At 38.3% G+C, this 22,509-nt stretch overlaps 1 protein-coding gene across 2 annotated transcripts in view; it reads left to right on the top strand.

Moving 5' to 3' along the window:
- UBP1 (upstream binding protein 1) overlaps positions 1–22,509 on the top strand; it is a 68,145-nt gene that overhangs the window by 514 nt on the left and 45,122 nt on the right. For both annotated transcript variants that reach the window (XM_024743446.1, XM_024743447.1), the window contains exon 3: positions 14,453–14,604. In XM_024743446.1, coding sequence (XP_024599214.1) covers positions 14,453–14,604 — 152 coding nt within the window. The remainder of the gene's footprint in view (positions 1–14,452; positions 14,605–22,509) is intronic.

The following is a 22,509-nucleotide window of genomic DNA, read 5'->3' as shown; positions in this document are numbered from 1 at the left end:
GGAAGCATCTGTCTCCTTGGGAAAGGCCTGCACGACCCTGGGCCTCTGACCGCGCCATGGAGCCCCGCGGGCCTCTGCCCACGGCGGGGGCCGGCGACGGAGGGCGGCCCCGCAAGCTTTGGCCCGGGGACCGCCCCTGAGGGCTGCATTTTTGCTGTAAAATACGCCTCGCTGTTAGGATGGCTTGAGTTGGGAGAAGGGACTTCCTTGCCTTGCAAGTGATTTACAAGTCACTTAGAGCTGGAATACAGTGTACGAAATGCTAGGACTCGTGTTGGGAGAACACTCTCCAGGGTTTTGGCATTAGTTCCTATTCTGTTCTACATTGTAGTCTTTATTGGTTGCAGATTTTAATCACTTGATATTCCAATAGTAATTATCATAAGTGAAAGTAGCCACAGGGGGGAAAAGCACATTAACTTCGGTTTTTTAATTGTCTCAAAGTGAAGTTTTTCATTGGGGGGACTACCCTCTGAGGCTGTTTCCTTTTGAAGAAGGCTTTAAGATGCACTGATTGCACCACAAACAAGAGTTTGTTTAGTCTCAGCTGTCTGAGACTAAAGCAGCCATTCATTTTTTTAAATTTTGATAGGTTGAAACAGATCTGAACTTAGTCTCTCGCCTTTATCCTGGAGAACACTGGGTTTTTCCTATCAGTTTGGCAGCTCTGTATTTTTATTTTTTTAGCAGTTTTATGGAAATATAGTTTACTTAGTATACGTTCACCCGATTAAAGTGTAAAATTCAGTGGTTTGTCAGTTTTTCGTTAATGCGAATTAAATGAGATTTTGCGAAGAGACTCTTTAAAGTAATGACTGATGTCTTTGACGAGCTGTCCAGTTTCCCAGTAGCTTTCATACCTCTCACTGCAGCTCTGGGGGAGGACAGGGAGCATTAAAGTCTTGAAGAAGAACGACTTCTGGGTCAGAGCAGGCCTTGGATGGTAGGGGCTGCTCCCTGAAATAATTTGGCTTTTAAATCTTAAACAGAAACTCTGAGCTGAAAAGTGGAGATGTTTCTTAGGGTGTGGAAGCACATGGATGAAAGCTTCAGGTCGCCGGTCTCTGACCCTGATTGGGTCTGTGCTGGTCTGCCTGAACTTGGCACTTCCTCTCTCTGCAGCTGTGCAACTTGAGGGCTCTGGATGAGGTGGCTTATTTTCTAGAACAACTGTCTTAGTGTTGAGGAAATTGAGCTACTGAAAGTCATAAGGTCACCCCAGTCGGCAGTACAAGAGGCACTGATTCACAGTGAAAACATGTGTGGGCCTCAAGGGCCATGCCGCTCCTTGAGACCCTGGACTTGCAGTGAAGGCAGAAGAGGGCAGGTGAGGCAGATTCAGTGTTTCTTCTCAATTATGGTTAAGTGAAGGTTTGCTGCTGAGAGCTTTGCTTACTGAGGGTTATTTTGAGCTTTTACTTTTTTTTCTCGAGTTCTGTGTGTTTCAGCCAACTAGTGAACTTTTGTTTATGGTCTAGAAGGAAAATCTTGATATTAAACCTTTTCATTACCTTGTCCTTAAAGGTATTTTCTGACATCTTTGTAATTCTGTGTCTTTTTACAACACTTTCCATGGGGACTTTTTCCATTGATTGTTTTTGGTTATTGGTTATATGGTATGTGTCATTTAATCTGAATTTTCTAGTGTCTTTGAAGGCAAATACCATTTTTAAGGAGCTTATTTAGTTTTTTGTACTTAATTGGGTCCTCAAGAGGAGCCAGGAGGGTACTTGCCTCTTGCAAATTCAAGGCCCATTATTTCAAATACAAATTTAGGAAAACTCCAAGATTGCCTTGATCTGAAGAAGGTCTGAAGAAGGCTTTAGGCTGTTGCAGTCCTCCTTTGATGGCCCTTACGCTTCCCACGCCCGGCACTGGAGCTGGGGAGTGCCCAGCCTCCTCTCTGCAAGGGCAATGGCCTCCTTTCCTCAGGCATCGGGGAAGCGGGACATTCCCGAGCTCCAGGGAAGTAAGGCTCATGATTCTTGTCTATTTCATTTGTTCTCTCAAATTCAAGAAATAAACTTTAGGCGCTAAATTTGAAATTATTGGAAAAGTGACGTCTTGATAAAAATTTGCTCTGGAGGCAGCTTTCCATTTTTCTTTCAAAGTGAAGTATGCTTGAGGGACTTCCCTGGAGGTCCAGTGGTTAAGACTCCGCGCCGGAGTGGTAGGGGAACTAAGATCCCACCTGCCACGCAGTGCGGCCAAAAAAAAAAAAAAAAAAAACCCAAATGGAAGTATGCTTACTGTATTTGCTTTTTGTATGGCTTAAACCAAGAGGTATTTCTAAAGACTTCTTTAGGAAATGATTTCTTCAGCTTTGAAGGAAGATAGCATGAAAGAAACATGTGGTTTCTCTCAGTAGTCTGACAATTTAGAAATATATATTTGCATTAAATGATGTAGGCTGATAGTATTGGGATATGATGAGGCTAATGTCTGGTAAAATCTTTGCTTCCCTTTTTTTTTCTACACTCATTCTCATTGTCTGTTTGTGTTCTTCTGTGTGTACTCTGGTATCCCATTTGTATGTGAGGCATAGGCTGCTGCAGATTCTGTTTGAAATGAGGCAGGTCATTAATGTTTTTTAAAATCTTAGTTACAATATCAGGAGTCTAGAGATGGTTGAAGAGACCATAGAAAGCTAATAGACCAATCCTTTTCTTGTAAGTGTGTAAACCAAAGTTTGTAGTTGTTAAAGCGATTGTCAGTGGCACCACCATTCCAAGCGAGGACTGAGTTTCCCCTCACTGAATGGAGGCCGAAACCCATTGTAACTTGAAATCTGGGTCATTCATGTTTTGTGAAGTAAAGAGCAGATAACCAAAGGACTTGAAAAAGTAAAACTCATTAAAACTCTCCTAGGAGGGTCTTTTGGGCCACCTGGTAAATTTATTTCCATCTTAAGTGTTCACATGAAATGTATAATCTATAATAAGTTAACTTTCAGGATTTAACGAGTAATTTGAAAAATAAAAGTAATGTGAATTCTTTATGCATAAAAACTTTTTTAATATTAAATTATTACTTTACACAGGGCATTGGTCTGAGCCCTCTTAAACTTCACTATGGTATACATCTGTTTTGAAACAAAAGGTATACTTCACATATTCTTAAGTGAGAGGTACATTCATAGTTTACAAATAATTTGCTAAATCAAAACTGGTTTGGGGTGAAGACAGATTTCCTATATTGATTGAAAGATTAAAATGTCAGTTTATAGACCCTTTGAGGTAATGGGAAAATTTTAACTTTGATCAGTGTTAAGTTAGTAAAAGATGACAAAGGATATGGTTTATTATGCAGCTATTAATAGCTTATAATTTTCTTTGGGTCTCATGCTAAAGCAGAATGTCCTTGAGTAGGTGACATTTCTTGGAAGTATAGAAAATTTTCAGGATCAGTGAAATTTGAACAATTTATTAGGGTGGTACCTGAGACTGCTTCCAGAATTGGCAATAATTTCTATAAAATTTCTCATTTCAAATTTTAAAAACTTATTCTGCGTTTAATCTTGAAAGAATTTAATAAATTGTTGATTAAAAAAAGATACTTCAGAGTATAGTATCCATATTTGTTATTACCTTAAAGCAGGGATTGGCAAATCTTTTCTATAAAAGGCCAGATAGCAAATATTTAAGGCTTTGTAGGCCAGAGGGTCTCTGTCACTCTGTTTTATTTGTTTACAACCCTTTAAAAAAATGTAAAAACCATTCTTAGGTCCTGATTGTACAAAAACAGGCCAGCTGGGTTTGGCCTTTGGGCTGTAGCTTTCTGACCCCTGCTGTAAAGGCTAGATTCTAATAATATACTTTGATTGCCTTGGAAAAACATTTGCTGAGTATTGAAACCTTATATTCAAAAAATAATTTTTATGTAGACTAAGAACTCACTGAGCTAATTTATGTACCTCCTATTGTTTGTCCATAGATTTTATTGTGTTCAATTTTTAAAATCAGGTGTTCTCTCCCCGCACTAAGTAAGATTTAGTACAGTTTATGCCCTTCAATCAGGGCTATTTGAAACTTGGTAGTTTATTGATACGGTCTCATAAATGTGATATGTTTCATCACAGTGACACTTATTAGTTTGCTAGGACAACTTGAACATTTACTTTTGGTGGAAATACCGTCTGATGGTTCATCTTATTTTGCTGTAAGTTCTGTGACTGAATTTAAAAGAAGTTCTGTAATATTTATTTTGCTTGCTTTGGGACATGTCTGATACATGGTTGTGAAATTCTTCTGTGTTGAACCTTGGTAGTAGAGTCTTTTTGTTTTAAACTTTCTGAGTTAGGAGTTTATGTTTACAAGTTAAAAAGATTGTGTAGATTGTTGACATATACCCTTTACCCAGCTTCTACTTCCATAACCAGAATACAGTCTTCAAAACTGCCTTGGTGCAGAACTGTTACCTAAAGTGCAAAATTCATTTGAATTTCACAGGTTTTTTTCCTCTATTGCCCTTTTTCTAGTCCAGGTTCCAATCTAGGATCCCGTATTGCATTTAGTCTTTACCTCCTTCAACAACAATTCCTTAGTCTTTCCTTCTCTGTGACTCCAACACTTCTGCTATGTAATGGTCAGAACCGTTGTTTTTAAACACATAAAAATTTTTTGGAAGCAACAATAGAATACCTGTGAATACTATTTAGCTTTTAAAGGATCTCTGTCATTTTAGCAGAATGATTTTTTTAAAGGCTCATTTTTATTTTATTTTATTTTTTAATTTTATGGCTACGCTGTGCAGCATGTGGGATCCTAGTTCCCCGACCAAGGATTGAACCCATGCCTCCTGCATTGGAAGTGCAGAGTCTTAACCACTGGACCTCCAGGGAAGTCCCAGCAGAACAATTTTGAGTAGAGTAGGACCACTGTTGATGTCATTCATTTATAGATTACTTTGTCTCAGTCTACCTGAATAGAATGGTATGCTGTGTCCTTTGTAGTCTCTTCATAAGCAAGAACTTTTAAATTTTATTAATTCATTTGAAATAACAATTACAAACCATTATATATTACCACAAATATATTTTATTAAAAAACTTTTTTCGGAAACAAAACACTTTGTGAGAAGAGTGGTATTGTCTTACACTTGCAAATTTCTTTTTTTTAAAACATCTTTATTGGAGTATAATTGCTTTACAATGGTGTGTTAGTTTCTGCTTTATAACAAAGTGAATCAGCTATACATACACATATATCCCCATATCTCTTCCCTCTTACGTCTCCCTGTCTCCCATCCTCCCTATCCCACCCCTCTAGGTGGTCACAAAGCACCGAGCTGATCACCCTGTGCTATGCTGCTGCTTCCCACTAGCTATCTGTTTTATATTTGGTAGTGTATATATGTCCATGCCACTCTCTCACTTTGTCCCAGCTTACCCTTCCCCCTCCCTGTGTCCTCAAGTCCATTCTCTAGTAGGTCTGCATCTTTATTCCCATCCTGCCCCTAGGTTCTTCATAACCATTTTTTTTTTTTAGATTCCATATATATGTGTTAGCATACGGTATTTGTTTTTCTCTTTCTGACTTACTTCACTCTGTATGACAGACTCTGGGTCCATCCACCTCACTACACATAACTCAATTTCGTTGCTTTTTATGGCTGAGTAATATTCCATTGTATATATATGCCACATCTTCTTTATCCATTCATCTGTTGATGGACACTTCAGTTGCTTCCATGTCCTGGCTATTGTAAATAGAGCTGCAATGAACATTGTGGTACATGACTCTTTTTGAATTATGGTTTTCTCAGGGTATATGCCCAGCAGTGGGATTGCTGGGTCGTATGGTAGTTCTGTTTTTAGTTTTTTTTAAGGAACCTCCATACTGTTCTCCATAGTGGCTGTATCAATTTACGTTCCCACCAACAGTGCAAGAGTGTTCCCTTTTCTCCACATCCCCTCCAACATTTATTGTTTGTAGATTTTTTTGTTGATGGCCATTCTGACTGGTGTGAGGTGATTCCTCGTGGTAGTTTTGATTTGCATTTCTCTAATGATTGACGTTGAGCATTCTTTCATGTGTTTTTTGGCAATCTGTATTATCTTCTTTGGAGAAATGTCTGTTTATGTCTTCTGCCCATTTTTGGATTGGGTTGTTTTTTTTTTTAATATTGAGCTGCATAAACTGCTTGTAAGTTTTGGAGATACAGCCTTTGTCAGTTGCTTCATTTGCAAATATTTTCTCCCATTCTGAGGGTTGTCGTTTCGTCTTGTGTATGGTTTCCTTTGCTGTGCAAAAGCTTTTAAGTTTCATTAGGTCCGATTTTTTTTTTTTTTTAATTTCCATTTCTCTAGGAGGGGGGTCAAAAAGGATCTTGCTGTGATTTGTCATTGAGTGTTCTGCCTATGTTTTCCTCTAAGCAAACTTCTTTAATATTTGGTGTAGAAAAGCAGATGGATTCTCTTATCTGCTATCGGAATATATTGTTTTGGTTGACATATATGAAGAAAATCCAGCCTCACGTAGATATGTGTTTGGAAAAGGGGAGATTATTTTAATAGCCCTTTCAGACCATTTTGGAAAGTCCTCTGATAATATACCAGCACTTGAAAAGTGGTAGTTTCTTAAAGTTACAATGTGGACTCTGAAACTGTATCAATGTACTTTTTGTACTGTTACATTAGAATCAATTTGTCTGTTTTGAACTTTGATTGGGTCTCTTACCCTGAGTAATTTTGAAATATGCATGCATTGGTCATTTGGAAAATAATGATTTCTTGAATTATGCAGATCTTCTAAATGTTGACATTTTTTTCTATGCAGTATCAAAAAATCATATTCCTTAGTATCACCACTGTCCCATCAGAGAAAGTACATGGTGGAGGGTGCAGATTTTATCATTGGTAACAAATGCAATCACAGTTGTTTTCCTTGAAATGATAGGCTCGCTTTATTCATTTTTGAGGAAATTTCTGTCAGTTACTCAGGTATGAATAATCATAGTTTGTCAATATTTATTTCAAGTAAAAATGATATTCTGTGAGAGAAGCTGCTAGATCAGCTCACAGATCATAATTTCATAAAAAACTTTTCCTTGAGACAACCATTGCACTTAGATGTGCAGCAGAAATACCTTATACCTACCCAAGGACCAATATTTAATAAAATTAATACTTTTTATACAATGACTGCTAGTGTAGCTTGGTGCCACTGCCTTGATTCATGCCAAGGCACCTGCAGTTTTAACCACCATCGGTTTTGTGCAAATGTCAACTGAGTGAGAAAGGCAAATAATGGTTCAGTGTTATTCTGAGAATAGGTTTGACCTCCTGAACCCTTGAAAATCTCAGGTTCCCCAGGATTCCACAGACCACACTTTGAGAATCTCTAGTCTAATGTGTGCCTAGAGTTTGGATACTTAAAATATTTTCTATTAAATTAAAAACAAACTAGAGTTCAGAGAGTCCCGGTGTCACTCAACAAAGGGCAGAGCTGGGATTTGAAGCTCCAGAGTTGGGATCTGACCTCCACTTCTTCCCATTGCACCCTTTGCTGCCCACCAATGAATAACTGAGAAGTCTTCTCAAAGTAGAAGAAAATAACCTTTCTGGATAGGAGAAAAATCAGTTGGGAATGCTATATATATAATTTACTTTTTTTTTCTTGTCGCTTTTTTTATTCTCTTTTTCTTCTCTTCAGGACCTTGCTGAACTTATTAGTTCTAATAATTTGTAGGATCTCAGATTTCCTAGTTGATATCTTTAAATAATTATAGATTTATTTCTTCCTGTGTAATCTTTTTTTTTTTTAACATTTAGTTTTTGGCTGCGTCGGGTCTTAGTTGTGGTGCACGGGCTCCTCTTTGCAGGGAGCAGGCTTCTCTCTAGCTGTGGTATGTGGGCTCTGTAGTTGCAGCACGTGGGCTTAGTAATTGCAGTGAACGGGCTTAGTTGTGCTGTGGCATGTGGGATCTTAGTTCCCCGGCCAGGGATCGAACCAGTGTCCCCTGCGTTGCAAGATGGATTCTTAACCACTGGACCACCAGGGAAGTCCCACTTCCTGTGTAATCTTTACATTCCATTTTCTTGCCTTAGTGTGTGGTCTAGCCTTCACTGCAGTGTTGTTTAGAAGCACTAAGAACTTGAATCTTCAGTCTTCTTACTGATTAGAGAATGCTTCCAAAATTTCATAAATAGGTTGTCTCTGTTTATAGCTGAGATTGGTCCTCAATTTTCTTTTTTTTTCTTTTCTTTTTTTTGGTTCTCCTGTCCTTTTAAAAAAACATTAAGGCTGTATCAGCTTCAAGTGAGCAGGAGAGCTTTCTCTTTATGACCTAAACTTTTTTTTTTTTTGCGGTACGCGGGCCTCTCACTGCTGTGGCTTCTCCCGTTGCAGAGCACAGGCTTCATAAAATGAATTAGAAGTATTTCCTCTGCTTTTGTTCTGTTGAAGGGTTTGTGTAAGAGCTGCCATTGAAAGTTCGCTAGAACTCGCCTGTGAAAGTTTACTCTGGGGGAATATTAACCACAATATCAGTCTCTGTAGGATTATTTTTTAAAGCTTTTTATGTGTTTTTTTTTTTGGCTGCTTTGGGTCTGCGTTGCTGCACGCTGGCTTTCTCTAGTTGCGGTGAGTGGGAGATACTCTTCATTGCGGTGCATGGGCTTCTCATTGTGGTGGCTTCTCTTGCTGCAGAGCACGGGCTCTAGGCACGTGGGCTTCAGTGGCTGCGGCACGCGGGCTCAGTAGTTGTAGCATGTGGGCTCTAGAGCACAGGGTCAGTAGTTGGGGCACGCAGGCTTAGTTGCTTCGCGGCATGTAGGATCTTCCAGGGCCAGAGATAGAACCCGTGTCCCCTGCATTGGCAGGTGGATTCTTAACCACTGAGCCACCAGGGAAGTCCTGCTTTTTAAGTCTTGAAGAAAGCTTTGGTGTTTTTTCCTAGGGAGTTGTTCATCTTATCCATATTTTCAAATATGTTGGCATAAAGTTGTTAATATTCTCATCTTATTAGTTTTTATATTGTTAGTTATATCTTTTTTACTCATACTGATCAGTGCCTTCTCTTTTTGATCAGTCTCTCCTAGACGTGTATCTCATTTTTTAGGGCACACTGGACCAGTCCTTTTGTGCACTTGATTCTCGTTTGTCAGGAGTAGGAGAAGTTCCAGATTTTTTAAAAATTTATTTATTTTATTTTTGGCTGCACTGGGTCTTTATTGCTGTGCGTGGGTTTTCTCTAGTTGCGGCAAGCAGGGGGCTACTCTTTGTTGCAGTGTGCAGGCCTCTCATTGCAGTGGCTTCTCTTGTTGCGGAGCACGGGCTCTAGGCACGTGGGCTTCAGTAGTTGTGGCTCATGGGCTCAGTAGCTGTGGCTCGTGAGCTCTAGAGTGCAGGCTCAGTAGTTGTGGCACACGGGCTTAGTTGCTCCGTGGCATGTGGGATCTTCCTGGACCAGGGCTTGAACCCCTTCCCCTGTATTGGCAGGTGGATTCCCAACCACTGCACTACCAAGGAAGCCCCACTACTACTGTCTTAATTCTTGGTGATTTCAAAAGATATTTAAATGGGACTTCCAGTAACCTGACACTTCTGTTCCTTGATTATCTTTCTTATAATGACATGATCTCAGCTACTCAATCCTATGGTCATAGGTTAGACCTTGGCAGTACCAGTCATGCAGCCGACCTGTAATCTCAAATTCAGAGTTCACCTGCTGCCCCCTGCCCTTCACTCACTACCTCATTACCCTCCTCCTGCCATCACTGAACCCATTAAGATCTACAGTCACTGATGCTGCTCTCAGTTCACTGCTCCTTACCCTCTTGAACTCCTGTTTTCTTCCCCAGCCAGTTTAAGTTTCCCTGGTCAATCATTGTAATTACTTTTTGCATATACCTTTGTCTCCCTTGCCCCCCTCTTGCTTTATTCCCCTCTCCTATTTTTTTTTTTTTTTTTTTTTGCAGTACACGGGCCTCTCACTGTTGTGGCCTCTCCCGTCGTGGAGCACAGGCTCCGGACGCGCAGGCTCAGCGGCCATGGCTCACGGGCCTAGCCGCTCCGCAGCATGTGGGATCTTCCCGGACCGGGGCACGAACCCATGTCCCCTGCATCGGCAGGTGGACTCTCAACCACTGCGCCACCAGGGAAGCCCCTCTCCTATTTTTTATTTTAATAAAACTATAACCCTGATTAAATCTGATTCTTCACCTCTTAGGTAGCTGAATGTGGCTCTAGGCAAGCACTGATTGGGCCTCACTGGAAGTGCATGACCTCAGCTCTCAAGTGCATCGTTTTGCTGCTCAGTGGTCTCACCTCAGTGCCCTTGTCCATTCCCTCTCCAGTCCATTTCCTTTCCAGCTCTCCGTATGGATGGGGTGGCTCCATCTCAGACCCACAACTCTTCCTCCTAGGGCCTACTTTCAGTTGATTTCCATACTTGGTACTTTACTGAGAAAATTGAACTTCCACATGACTCTACTGGCTTATAAGTTTTTCTTGGTGTATTTAGGTGTGGTTTTTAAAATTATTTATGTTTCTTTAGTTATTTGGGGTTCTTGAATCAGTGAGTTAGTGTATTTCATCAATTCTGGAATTGGCTTATTAGCCTTTATCTCAAATATTGCCTCTACCCCATTCTTTTCTGAGACTTCAATGTAAAATCTTCTCACTTTGTCTTTTCTTTCTTAACATCTCTTCTGCATTTTCTATCATTTTGCTCTCCATGCTGCCTTCTGGATAACTTCTTTTACCTATATTCCAGATTCCTTATATATCTTCATTTCTGTGTGAGCTGTTATTAAATGTGAGTTCTTAATTTTAGCAATTTTATCTTCCGGTTCTCAAAATTCTATTTGTTCCTTTACAGGTTTGCTGTCCCTTGAAATTTCCTGTTCCTTGCAGATCTTTTCAGGCTTATCTTTTATTTCTTTCAACAGAGTAAGCTTAATTTTATCATACGGGTACAGTAATTCTGGCATCTTGAAGTCTTCAGTGGGTATTGGTCTATGTCCAATCAGGAAAAGAGAGAACACTGAGATGTTTCACGCAGAGAAGGATTTAGTGAAGTATTTGATTGCAAAGGTGCTAGAAGGGTTCAGGGAGGAGAGTTGGCTGCGGGAGGCATGGCTGCTGATGCCCTGAGTGCTCCTGCAGCTATGGTTGCCTCTTCTGCTCTTTCCCACTCCCTTTTAATTTCCCACCAGTGCTTCTTCCCTTTGGAGCAACCTAGGAAGATTCCAGCTGGCAAGAAGTCTTGTATATGTAGTTTTCAGGCCTCTAACCCTCTGCAACAAAGGCAGAAAAGAAATGAATACCAACAGACAGAGTCTTCTCTTGGTTCTTGTTCCTAAAGTCGTGTTGTCTTTGTGTGCCTGGTTATTTTTGGATACTTGCATTTCAGAATTACTTGGAATAATTCAAAGCCTTGAGTCTTTTCATCTGCTTGTCAGATCCCTGGGTGGCCTACCTGTCTGGGATATGAGATGACAAAATCAGGTGAATACCAGAAATTCCTATGGTTCAGCCTGGTAGAAATTATGACAAATTATCTGGAGACCTAGTTTTTCATTTTAGTAATAATTGATTACCAGTGCTACAATTCATTCATCAATTTAACAGATATTTGAGCTCCTTCTTTGTGCTAGATGCTGGATTTAGTCAGTGAAGAGAAATCAATTTGGAGGGTGGTTATATACTTATGGAGGTTACAAATTTAAGTCTCGTATACTGTTGGAAAATGAAACGCTTTGTGGATAGAGCAGGAAAGGGGAAACTGGGAGTACAGATGGGAAGATTACAGTTGTCACTGGAAAGGTGACATTTGAATGAAATGAGCCAGTAGGACATCAAGCAGAAGAGGGGCCAATGCAGAGAGGCCCTGGAAAAGGCAGGGAAGGAGTCTGGCTGAAGCAGAGAGACTGTGCAAAGGAAAGAAGAGCAGATTGAGTAGGGCCTTGTCGGACCTTGTAGGGACCCTGGTTTCGAAAGTGAGCTGATGGGGAGAGTTCAGAGGAATGAAATGATCTGAATTCTGTTTGAAGAGGCTTTCTCTGGCTGCTGTGTTGGTTAGAATGCATTTTCTTTCTAATTAAGTAAAAAATTAATTGGGATTTCATTAACAAATGATCTCTATGTGTTTATATGTTAAGTTTATTCAAGAGTCTTTTAGCACCTACCATGAGCATAGTAGCCTATAACCAAGTGAATAAAATGGTGGTTGCCTTATAGAATCTGAAGCTAATAAAATTTTATTTACTATTTGTAACAGTTTACTTACAAATACCCATTCTTATGCAGTCTGATGTCTTATTTTGATGACCTGTATGTAATGATCAACCCAAGCAGTTAGTGTTAAGATCTTAAAATTATTCTCCATGTCACTTTTTAGTATAATTAACTAAATGCATCTGAGTTATAGCTCTCATCTCATTTTTTATTTCTTTCTCACCAAGAGAACTTTTTTTTTTTTGGCTGCACCATGTCGCTTGTGGGCTTTTAGTTCCCCGACCAGGGATTGAACCCAGGCCCTCAGCAGTGAGAGCATGGAGTCCTAACCACTGGACCGCCAGGGAATTCTCTCACGAAGAGAACTTGAAACGCTTACATATATATGACATAGAATATGTATGTATTTTCATCTACCATGGAGCCACTTTCACTGCTGTGGTTGTTTTTAATAAAGAGAGCTGCTCTGAATCTTAAAGTACCATTTGTAAGTTTCCTGAAAAGTTTTTATATCTGCTCCAAGGTTTTTTATCCCTGTCCTGGAGGAAGGCTGGGGACCATTCCTGACTATGTGTTCCTCAGTTATATTTTTGACTTAGGAGTGTTTTGACAGTTCCTAGGTATAAATAAAGGAGAAGGAGAATTAGTGGGTAATTGAGTCCCTGACTAATCAGTCTGGTGCTTTAATAGAAATGTATGTGGGAGGAGGGAATGCAGGGTTTCCCTTTCATTTCATTTATTTCCACATTTTGCTTTTAAATTGAATTTAATTAAAATCGGGTAGCCAGATATCTGAGTCAGTTAACAGCTTGTAAGAAGAAATAAACAATTCAGACAAGCCTTTGCTATTCTTGTTGTTATAGTAGTTATTCATTTGGATATTTTGCTGTTTTACCTTTTATTGAGGAATGGATGTAGAAAAACCATCGAGATATAAATGTACAGCTCAGTGAATTATCTCAAAAAAAGAAATACCCACCCTTCATATGTTAATGGTGGGAATGTAAAATGGCGCAGTCACTTTGTAAAACAGTTTGGCAGTTTCTCAACAAGGTAAAGAGTTACCATATGACCCAACAATTCTACTTCTAGGTATATATCCAAGGGAATTAAACATGTCTACACAAAAATACATGCAAGTGTTCATAGCAGCATTATTCATAATCAAAAAAATGGAAACAAGCCAAAGGTCCACCATCCAATGATGGATAAACAGAATGTGGTATATTCATACAATGGAATATCATTCAGCCTTAAAAAGGAATGAAGTACTGATACATGCTACAACATGAATGGACTTGAAAGCATACTAAAAGAAGCAAGTCACAAAAGGCCACATGATTCTTTTTGCATTAAATATCCAGAATAGGCAAATCCATAGAGACAAAGCAAATCAGTGGTTGCCAGGGTTGGGGGGTAGGGAGTGACTGCTAAGGGTATGAGATTTCTATCTGAGGTGCTGAAAATGTTCTGGAATTAGATAGTGGTGAAGACTGTACAACTCTGTGAATATATTTTAAAAAACACTGAATTATACACTTTAAAAGGGTGAATTTTGTGGTATGTAAATTATACCTCAGCTCCTTTTTTTTTTTAAAGGCAAACCAGACACATCCATGTGTGTTTAACCACCAAAGTTAACAGAATATAGACAGTACCCCAGAAGACCCCCCCATCCCCCTCCCGATCAATGACCCAAGTTATTCTTGGGGAGAAAAATAGCAGCTGTTTCTACTGCTACTGTTTGCTTCTCAGAAGAAGCCATTGTTGTAGACTAAGTATGAAGCGTTATGCTCTCAGCGTTTAGCTGGGACCAGCAGGGAACTTTTTGTAAAACACCATTTAATCAAATGCTTCTTTGTGATTTCATGGTACCAGTGTGACCTACCTTTCAAAACAGGTGGCTATGTACTCTTGCTTTTATTTATTTTTTAATAGAAATGAGTTTAAAGTTTTTAACTAATTTTTTTCACATAACTTTTTTTTTTTGTACCGTATGTATTATTAGCGTGATCTCTTTGTCAGTAGTTTGGACTTAACTATTAAATATTTCTTATTTTAATGTTCTGCCTAATCGTAGGCACCCCCCCCAACTCACACTAGAGGTATGGTTTATTAAAACTATCTTTTGGGGGAGCCAGATTAGCATTAATAGTTTTTTTATTCTACATATCATATCTGATCTTAAAAGAAACTACCCCTAAATATTTTTATGTTTTTAAATGTTTTAAACACAGAATAAGGTCAGTGTTGATTTTTTTTTTTTTTTTCAGCGATGTCTTGGCATTGCCAATTTTCAAGCAGGAAGATTCCAGCCTTCCATTGGATGACGAAGCCAAACACCCACCCTTCCAGTATGTGATGTGTGCAGCAACGTCACCAGCTGTGAAGCTGCACGATGAAACGCTCACGTACTTGAACCAAGGTTGGTACGGCTGCATCACACTTTAAGAGTTCACAAAAATCTGAAGTAGGGCTTTGGCATTGCAGCCTAGATTAATGGTAATAATTGAAAATTAGATTCTTTTTCTCAATTTTTACAACTTTAGTTGTAAAATTGTAGGAATTTTAGTGTGAGCCAACAAAGCAATTGTTTGTGGAAACTTATTTGCACAAAGAGGGTCTGTGGAACAAGATTTATTACAGGATTTCTTTAGACAAAATCCAAAGGAGGAGCAGGTAATAAAGGATGTCAGCTATTTTTAGGAACATGGTTTCAGTGTGGAACTTGAGAATGAATCAGAAGTCCAGCTAGCAAGGGACTTGGTCTCAGGAACGAAGCAGGTTTGTGCTGGTAATAGAGTCCAGCAAGGTGGAGTCTGTGGCTAAAGTAAACTGCGTCAAATCTTGTCTACACGTAATGAGAATACTATGTTACGGTGATAATGAAAGCGAGAGTGGGCAGAATGGAAAACGGAGATGTGAGGGTAGGATATACAGTTGGAAAGAGGAAAGGATTTTTTTTGAGGTGCTCTCAGCAGTTTGGGCACTGGCCAATGTGACTTACCAATGTAAACAAAAGTACTTAGTTATGCAGGAATTCATTTGTTGGAGACCTATACTGAAAGCATGTTGGACTCTTATTTTTAAAAAGAATTGAACGTGTTTATTGTTATAAAAATAGTATATACTTAGTAGAAAAATTGGGGAATATGTCAAGGGATAAAGCTGAAAGTGGACTTCAATTACATACCCCTCAGGAGAACCAGTTAACATCCTAGGTGTGTTTCCTTGTCTGTATATTTATTTTATTTCAACAAAATGGGAATTAACATCTGTTCACTTAGGAGTATATTCTGATTATTTTTCTGTCATTAAATAGACTCTTTAATTCCTCAAACTTTTGGAAGGAACTATAGATTTTAGACTACTTACTAGTGATTATTTCAAAATATGGAAGAATAGCTTCTAACTTTTCATTTAACATATTAATTTAGAATTTATGAGGTTTTACTTCAGGTAATTCTAATTTGTAGCCTATGGCAACACTCTAATTTTGTTGTTAATATTATTTTAGGATTTGTTTGGGTAGGCATTCAATTTGAGACTTAAGGTTCTTTCAAATCTGAAACTTAAGAGTCTCTATGGTAATCTGTTTTAGCTATAAAAGTATCAGAAGAAGCAGTGTAGAGGTAAGGCTACAATATTCAGTGTAGCTTTATTTCTAATGACAAAAAAAGGAAATAACCAGAATTTCTCTTACTTAGGGAATAGTTGAATAAGTTACATGTATACCATGGGATGAATGAGCATGTGCACATACCCCCCTCTGTTTAAAGAACATTGGATATGTCTGTCTGTTGGCCTGGGGGAATATCCATAACTTAGCACTGTTATTGTTAAACTGGATAAAGACATCTCACATTGATAAAAATTGCAGTCCACCATCTATAGTGATAATGTATTAGACCTACATTCACTGAGTGCTGACTGTGTATGAAGCAGTGTACTAAATACTATATGTATGTTGTCTCACTTCCCACAATAACCTGAGAAGTGTTATTGATCCATTACAGATTTTAAAAACGGAAGCTTAGAGCAGTTGATAGACTTGCTCAATGTCAGTTTGGTCAAGCTTAAATTTTAAAAAATACTTACTGAATATCTACAGTAGTGTGCACAAGTCTTTTTTTTTTTTTCCCACACCGCCCGGCATGTGGACTCTTAGTTCCCCAACCAGGAATCTAACCTGAGGCTCCTGCAGTGGAAACATGGATCCCTAATCTCTGGACCACCAGGGGATTCCCCACAAGTCTTAAGTGTACAGCTCAATGAATTTTTACACAGATCATTCCCTTGAAAATACTACCTATGTCCAGTATTTCCAGTACCCTGGCAGGCTCCCTTGTATCCCCCTCTCAGCTGACACCCACGTTTATGGTAATCAGTATAATAAGTGCAAGTGATTTACTGGCATGTGACTATGCTCCCTGCAATATTAATGATGAGTATGTTCTTGGTTGTAGAATTGTGTTAATTTACCTCTTAATTTCTCCCAGGCTTTTAAGGAAAAAAAAGTGGAAAAGTGAACTGCATATACAGGCTGCATTTTTGAAAACATATATTTGAATAATCATTAAAAACGCATTTGACTAACCATAGAGAAATTCTACTTTTATACACTTTTTAAAAAGAAATTATAATACTTTAAACTTACATGAATATCAGACAGTTCTTTCACAGGTTTCTCTCCTAGCATTTATCTCCTAGCATTATATTTTGACAAAAGGTTCTGAACCCAAGATTTTTTGTGAATCCCCTAAATCATTTTCAAATTTTTAATGAACGTATATTTTTCTAAAGAGAGGATCCATAGCTTTTCCTAGATTCAGGCTAAGTTTGAACCTGATTGAAATGTTGCTGGAGTGTCTTTCACCCCACCTCTTTTATTTTTTTATTTTTATTTTTTTGTGGTATGCAGGCCTCTCACTGTTGTGGCCTCTCCCGTTGCGGAGCACAGGCTCCGGACGCACAGGCTCAGCGGCCATGGTTCACGGGCCCAGCCGCTCCGCGGCATGTGGGATCTTCCTGGACCGGGGCATGAACCCGTGTCCCTTGCATCAGCAGGCGGACTGTCAACCACTGCACCACCAGGGAAGTCCCACCCCACCTCTTTTAAACTGATAAGTTAACAAAGGTCTGGACTTAGCAAAGTGTCTTTTTTTTTTTTTAATTGAAGTATAGTTGATTTACAATATTGTGCCAGTCTCTGTTGTACAGCAAAGTGACTCAGTTATACACATATATACATTCTTTTATCATACTCTTTTCCATTATGATTTATCCCAAGAGATTGGATATAGTTCTCTGTGCTATACAGTAGGACCTTCTTGTTTATCCATTCTAAATGTAATAGTTTGCATCTACCAACCCCAGACTCCAAATCCATCCCTCTCCCTTCCCCTCTCCCACCTTGGCAACCACAAATCTGATCTCTGTGTCTGTGAGTCTGTTTCTGTTTTGTAGATAAGTTCATTTGTGCCATATTTTAGATTCCACATATAAGTGATAGATTTGTCTTTCTCTTTCTGACTTACTTCACTTAGTATGAAAATCTCTAGTTGCATCCATGTAGCTGCCAATGGCATTATTTTGTTCTTTTTTATGGCTGAGTAGTATTCCATTTTATATATTTACCACGTCTTCTTTATCCATTCATCTGTTGGTGGACATTTAGGTTGTTTCCATGTCTTGGCTATTATGAATAGTGCTGCTATGAACATAGGGGTGCCTTATCTTTTGAATTATAGTTTTGTCTGGATATATGCCCAGGAGTGGGATTGCTGGATCACATGGTAGTTCTATTTTTAGTTTTCTGATGAACCTCCATACTGTTTTCCATAGTGGCTGCACCAGCTTACGTTCCCACCAAGAGTGTAGGAGGGTTTCCTTTTCTTCACACCCTCTCCAGCATTTGTTGTTTGTAGACTTTTTAATGATGGCCATTCTGACCTGTGTGAGGTGACACCTGATGGAAGTTTTGATTTGCATTTCTCTAATAATTAGTGACATTGAGCATATTTTCATGTGCCTACTGGTCATCTGTATGTCTTCTTTGGAGAAATGTCTATTAAGGTCTTATGCCCATTTTTCGTTTGGGTTGTTTGTTTTTTTGTTGTAGCATTGTATGAGCTGTTTGTGTATTTTGGAGATTCAGCCCTTGTGGCATCACACCATTTGCAAATATTTTCTCCTGTTCCATAGATTATGGTTTTTTTTTTAAAAATAGTTTCCTTTGCTATGAAAAGTCTTGTAAGCTTGATTAGATCCCATTTTTAAATTTTTATTTCTATTGCCTTGGGAGACTGACCTAAGAAAACATTGGTACAATTTATGTCAGAGAATGTTTTGCATATGCTCTCTCCTAGGAGTTTTATGGTGTCATATGTTTAAGTCTTTAAACCATTTTGAGTTTATTTTTGTGCATGGTGTATGGGTGTTTTCTAACTTCATTGATTTACATGCAGCTGTCCAACTTGCCCAGCACCACTTGCTGAAGAGACTGTCTTTTTCCCATTTTATATTCCTGCCTCCTTTGTCAAAGGTTAATTGGCCATAGGTGTGTGGATTTATTTCTGGGCTCTCTATTCTGTACCATTGATCCATATGTCTGTTTTTGTACCAATTCCACATTGTTTTGATTACTGTAGCTTTGTAGTATTCTGAAGTCTGGGAGAGTTATGCCTCCTGCTTTTTTTTTTTTTTTTCCTCAGGATTGCTTTGGCAATTCTGGGTCTTTTATGGTTCCATACAGATTTTTGGATTATTTGTTCTAGTTCTGTGAAAGATGTCATGGGTAATTTGATAGGGATTACATTAAATCTGTAGATTGCTTTGGGTAGTATGGTCATTTTAACAGTATTAATTCTTCCAGTCCAAGACCATGGGATAGAATTTCCATTATTACTCTTTTATAGTTCTCAGTGTATAAGTCTTTCACCTACCTCCTTGGTTAAATTTATTCCTACGTTGTTTTTTGGTGCAATTTTAAAAGGTACTGTTTTTTTACATTCCTTTCTGGTATTTCATTGTTAGTGTAAAGAAATGTAACCGATTTCTGAATGTTACTCTTGTATCCAGCTACTTTGCTGGATTCATTTATTAGGTCTGGTAGTTTTTGTGTGGAATCCTTAGGGTTCTCTGCATAGTATCATGTCATCTGCATATAGTGACAATTTTACCTCTTCCCTTCCAATCTGGATACCTTTTATTTCGTTTTCTTGTCTGAATCCTATGGCCAGGACTTCCAGTACTATGTTGAATAGAAGTGGTGAGATTGAGTATCCTTGAGTGTTTTTTTTAATTTTTAAAAATTTTTTATGTTTTTGGCCACGCTGTGTGGTGTGTGGGATCTTTGTTCCGCAACCAGCAATCGAACCCACACCCCCTGTGTTGGAAGCGCAGAGTCTTAACCACTGGACAGCCAGGCAAGTCCTGGGGTATCCTTGTCTTGTTGCAGATTTTCACAGGAAGTCTTACAGCTTTTCACCATTGAGTACTGTATTGGCTGTGGGTTTGTCATAAATGGCTTTTATTGTGTTGAGATATGTTCATTCTATACCCACTTTGGTAAGAGTTTTTTATCATGAATGGATGTTGAATTTTGTCAAATGCTCTTTCAGCATCTTTTGAGATGATCACGTGGTTTTTGACTTTTCTTTTGTTAATGTACTGTATTACACTGTTTCATTTGCATATGTTGGACCATTCTTGTGAACTTGGGATGAATCCCACTTCATCATGGTGTATGATCTTTTTTATGTGTTGTTGGATTCGGTTTGCTAATGTTTTGTTGAGAATTTTTGCATCTATATTCATCAAAGACATTGGCCTGTAATTTTCTTTTTGGTGGTATCTTTGTCTGGTTTTGGTATCAGAGTGATGGTAGCTTCATAAAATGTCTTTGGGAGTGTTCCCTCCTCTTCAGTCTTTGGAAGAGTTTGAGAAGAATCAGTATAAGTTCTTTTTTGTATGTTTGGTAGAATTCACCTGTGAAGCCAACTGGTCCTGGACTTTTGTTTGTAGGAAGTTTTTTTATTACAGTTTCTATTTCATTTCTAGTGATCAGTGTGTTCACATTATCTGTTTCTTCTTGATTCAGTTTTCATGGGCTGTATGTTTCTAGAAAGTTGTCCATTTCTTCTAGGTTGTCAAATTTTTTGGCATATAATTGTTCATAGTATTCTCTTATTCTTTTTGTATTTCTGTGGTACCAGTTGAGATTTCTCCTTTTTCATTTGTTATTTTGTTTATTTGGGTTCTCTTTTCTTCTTGTTGAGCCTGGCCAAAGGTTTGTCAATTTTGTTTACCCTTTCAAGGAACCATCTTTTGGTTTTAGTGATTGTTTTTCTTTTCTATTTTTTAGTCTCTGTTTAATTTATTTCCTCACTGATCTTGATTATTTGCTTCCTTCTGCTGACTTCAGGTTTTGTTTGTTCTTCTTTTTTCTAATTCTTTTAGGTAGTAGGTTAGGTTATTTATTTGAGATTTTTCTTGTTTCTTGAGGAAGGCCTGTATTGATGTGAACATCCCTCTAGAACTGCTTTTGCTGCATCCCATAGATTTTATATGGTTGTGTTTTCATTGTTGTTTGTCTCAAGGTATCTTTTTAATTTCCTCGTTGACCCATTGTTTTTTTAGTAGCATGTTGTGTAGTCTCCATTTAATCTTTTCTTTCTCATTTCTTTTCCTGTTGTTGATTTCTAGTTTCATGCCTTTGTGGTCAGAAAAGATGCTTGAAGTAATTTCTATACTCTTAAATTTGTCGAGGCTTGTTTTGTGCCCCAGTATGTGGTCAGTCCTAGAGAATGGTCCATGTGCCCTTGAAAAGACTGTGTGTTCTGGGTTTTTTTGGATATAAAGTCCTGAAAATGTCAGTTCAGTCCAACTGTTCTGTTGTGTCATTTAGGACCTGTTTCCTTACTGATTTTCTGTCTGGATTGTCTGTCCATTGATGTCAGTGGGGTGTTAAAATCTCCTACTATTACTGTATTCCCATCACTTTCTCCCTTTATGTCCATTAGTATTTATGTTTTTGTGTGTTCCTATATTAGGTGTATATATGTCGCCAAGTGTAAAACCCTCTTGTATTGATCCTCTTGTCATTATATAGTATCCTTTTTTATCTTTCTTTATAGCCTTTGTTTAAAAGTCTGTTTTGTCTGATATGAGTATTGCTACTCCCTTTCTTGTCAATTCTGTTTGCATGAAATATCTTTTTCCATCCCCTCACTTTCAATCTGTGTGTGTCCTTTGTCCTAAGGTGGGTCTCTTGTAGGCAGCATATTGTAGGCTCCTGTTTTGTTTTGGTTTTTTTTGGCTGTGACATGCAGCTTGTGGTATCTTAGCTCCCATCAGGGACTGAACCTGAGCTGAGCCCTTGGCAGTGAGAGCACAGTGTCCTAACCACTGGACCACCAGGGAATTCCCTAGGCTCTTGTTTTTTTATCCAGTGTGCCACTCTGTCTTTTGATTGGAGCATTCAGTCCATTGGCATATGTATTTATTGCCATTTTAAACCTGGTTTTCCAGTTGATTCTTTTGTTTCTTCTTTGTTCCTTTTTTTTTGTTTTTCTTTTTGTGGTTTGAAGATTTCCTTTTATTTTATGTTTGTGTTCTCTTCATTTTGGTTTCTGTGAATCTTTTGTATGGTTTTGATTTGCGGTTACCCTGTTTTTCAAGTATGTTAACCCCTTCCTATATCTGCTTGCTTTAGGCTGTTAGTCATATAGGCTCAAACGCATTCCATTAAAAAAAAAAAGGAATCTATTTTCTTACTCTCCTGCCCCACATTTTATGATTTTGATGGAGTACTTTTTTACATCTTTATGTTTATCCTCGTGCTGTTCTGTGAGTTTATCATCACTTGCACAAATAGGTTTTCTTTTTGATACTGGCTAATTTAAGCAATTTAGTTTCCAGTTGTGGTTTCCTCTTTCTTATATCTTCTGGTTTCTTTTCTATTTAGAGAAGGCCTTTCAATATTTCTTTTAGGATAGGTTTAGCATTGCTATATTCTTTTAGCTTTTGCTTATCTGAGACATTCTGATTTCTCTTTCTATTCTAAATGATAATATTGTTGGGTAGAGTATTCTAGGTTGCAGATTTTTCCCTTTCAAGACTTTGAATATATTTTGCCACTCCCTCTGGCCTACAGTGTTTCTGTAGAGAAATCAGCTGATAGCTTTATGGGGGTTCCCTTGTAATTAAGTTTTTCTCCTGCTGCCTTTAGAATCCTCTTTTTATCTTTAACTTTGCCATTTTTATTATAATATGTCTTGATGTAGGTCTGTTGGGGTTCATCTTGTTTGGGACCCTCCACGCTTCCTGT

This window comes from Neophocaena asiaeorientalis, unplaced genomic scaffold (genome assembly GCF_003031525.2).
Source record: "Neophocaena asiaeorientalis asiaeorientalis breed wild unplaced genomic scaffold, Neophocaena_asiaeorientalis_V1.1 scaffold332, whole genome shotgun sequence".
NCBI classification, from domain to species: domain Eukaryota; kingdom Metazoa; phylum Chordata; class Mammalia; order Artiodactyla; family Phocoenidae; genus Neophocaena; species Neophocaena asiaeorientalis.
This window is presented reverse-complemented; position numbering and strand designations above follow the sequence as displayed.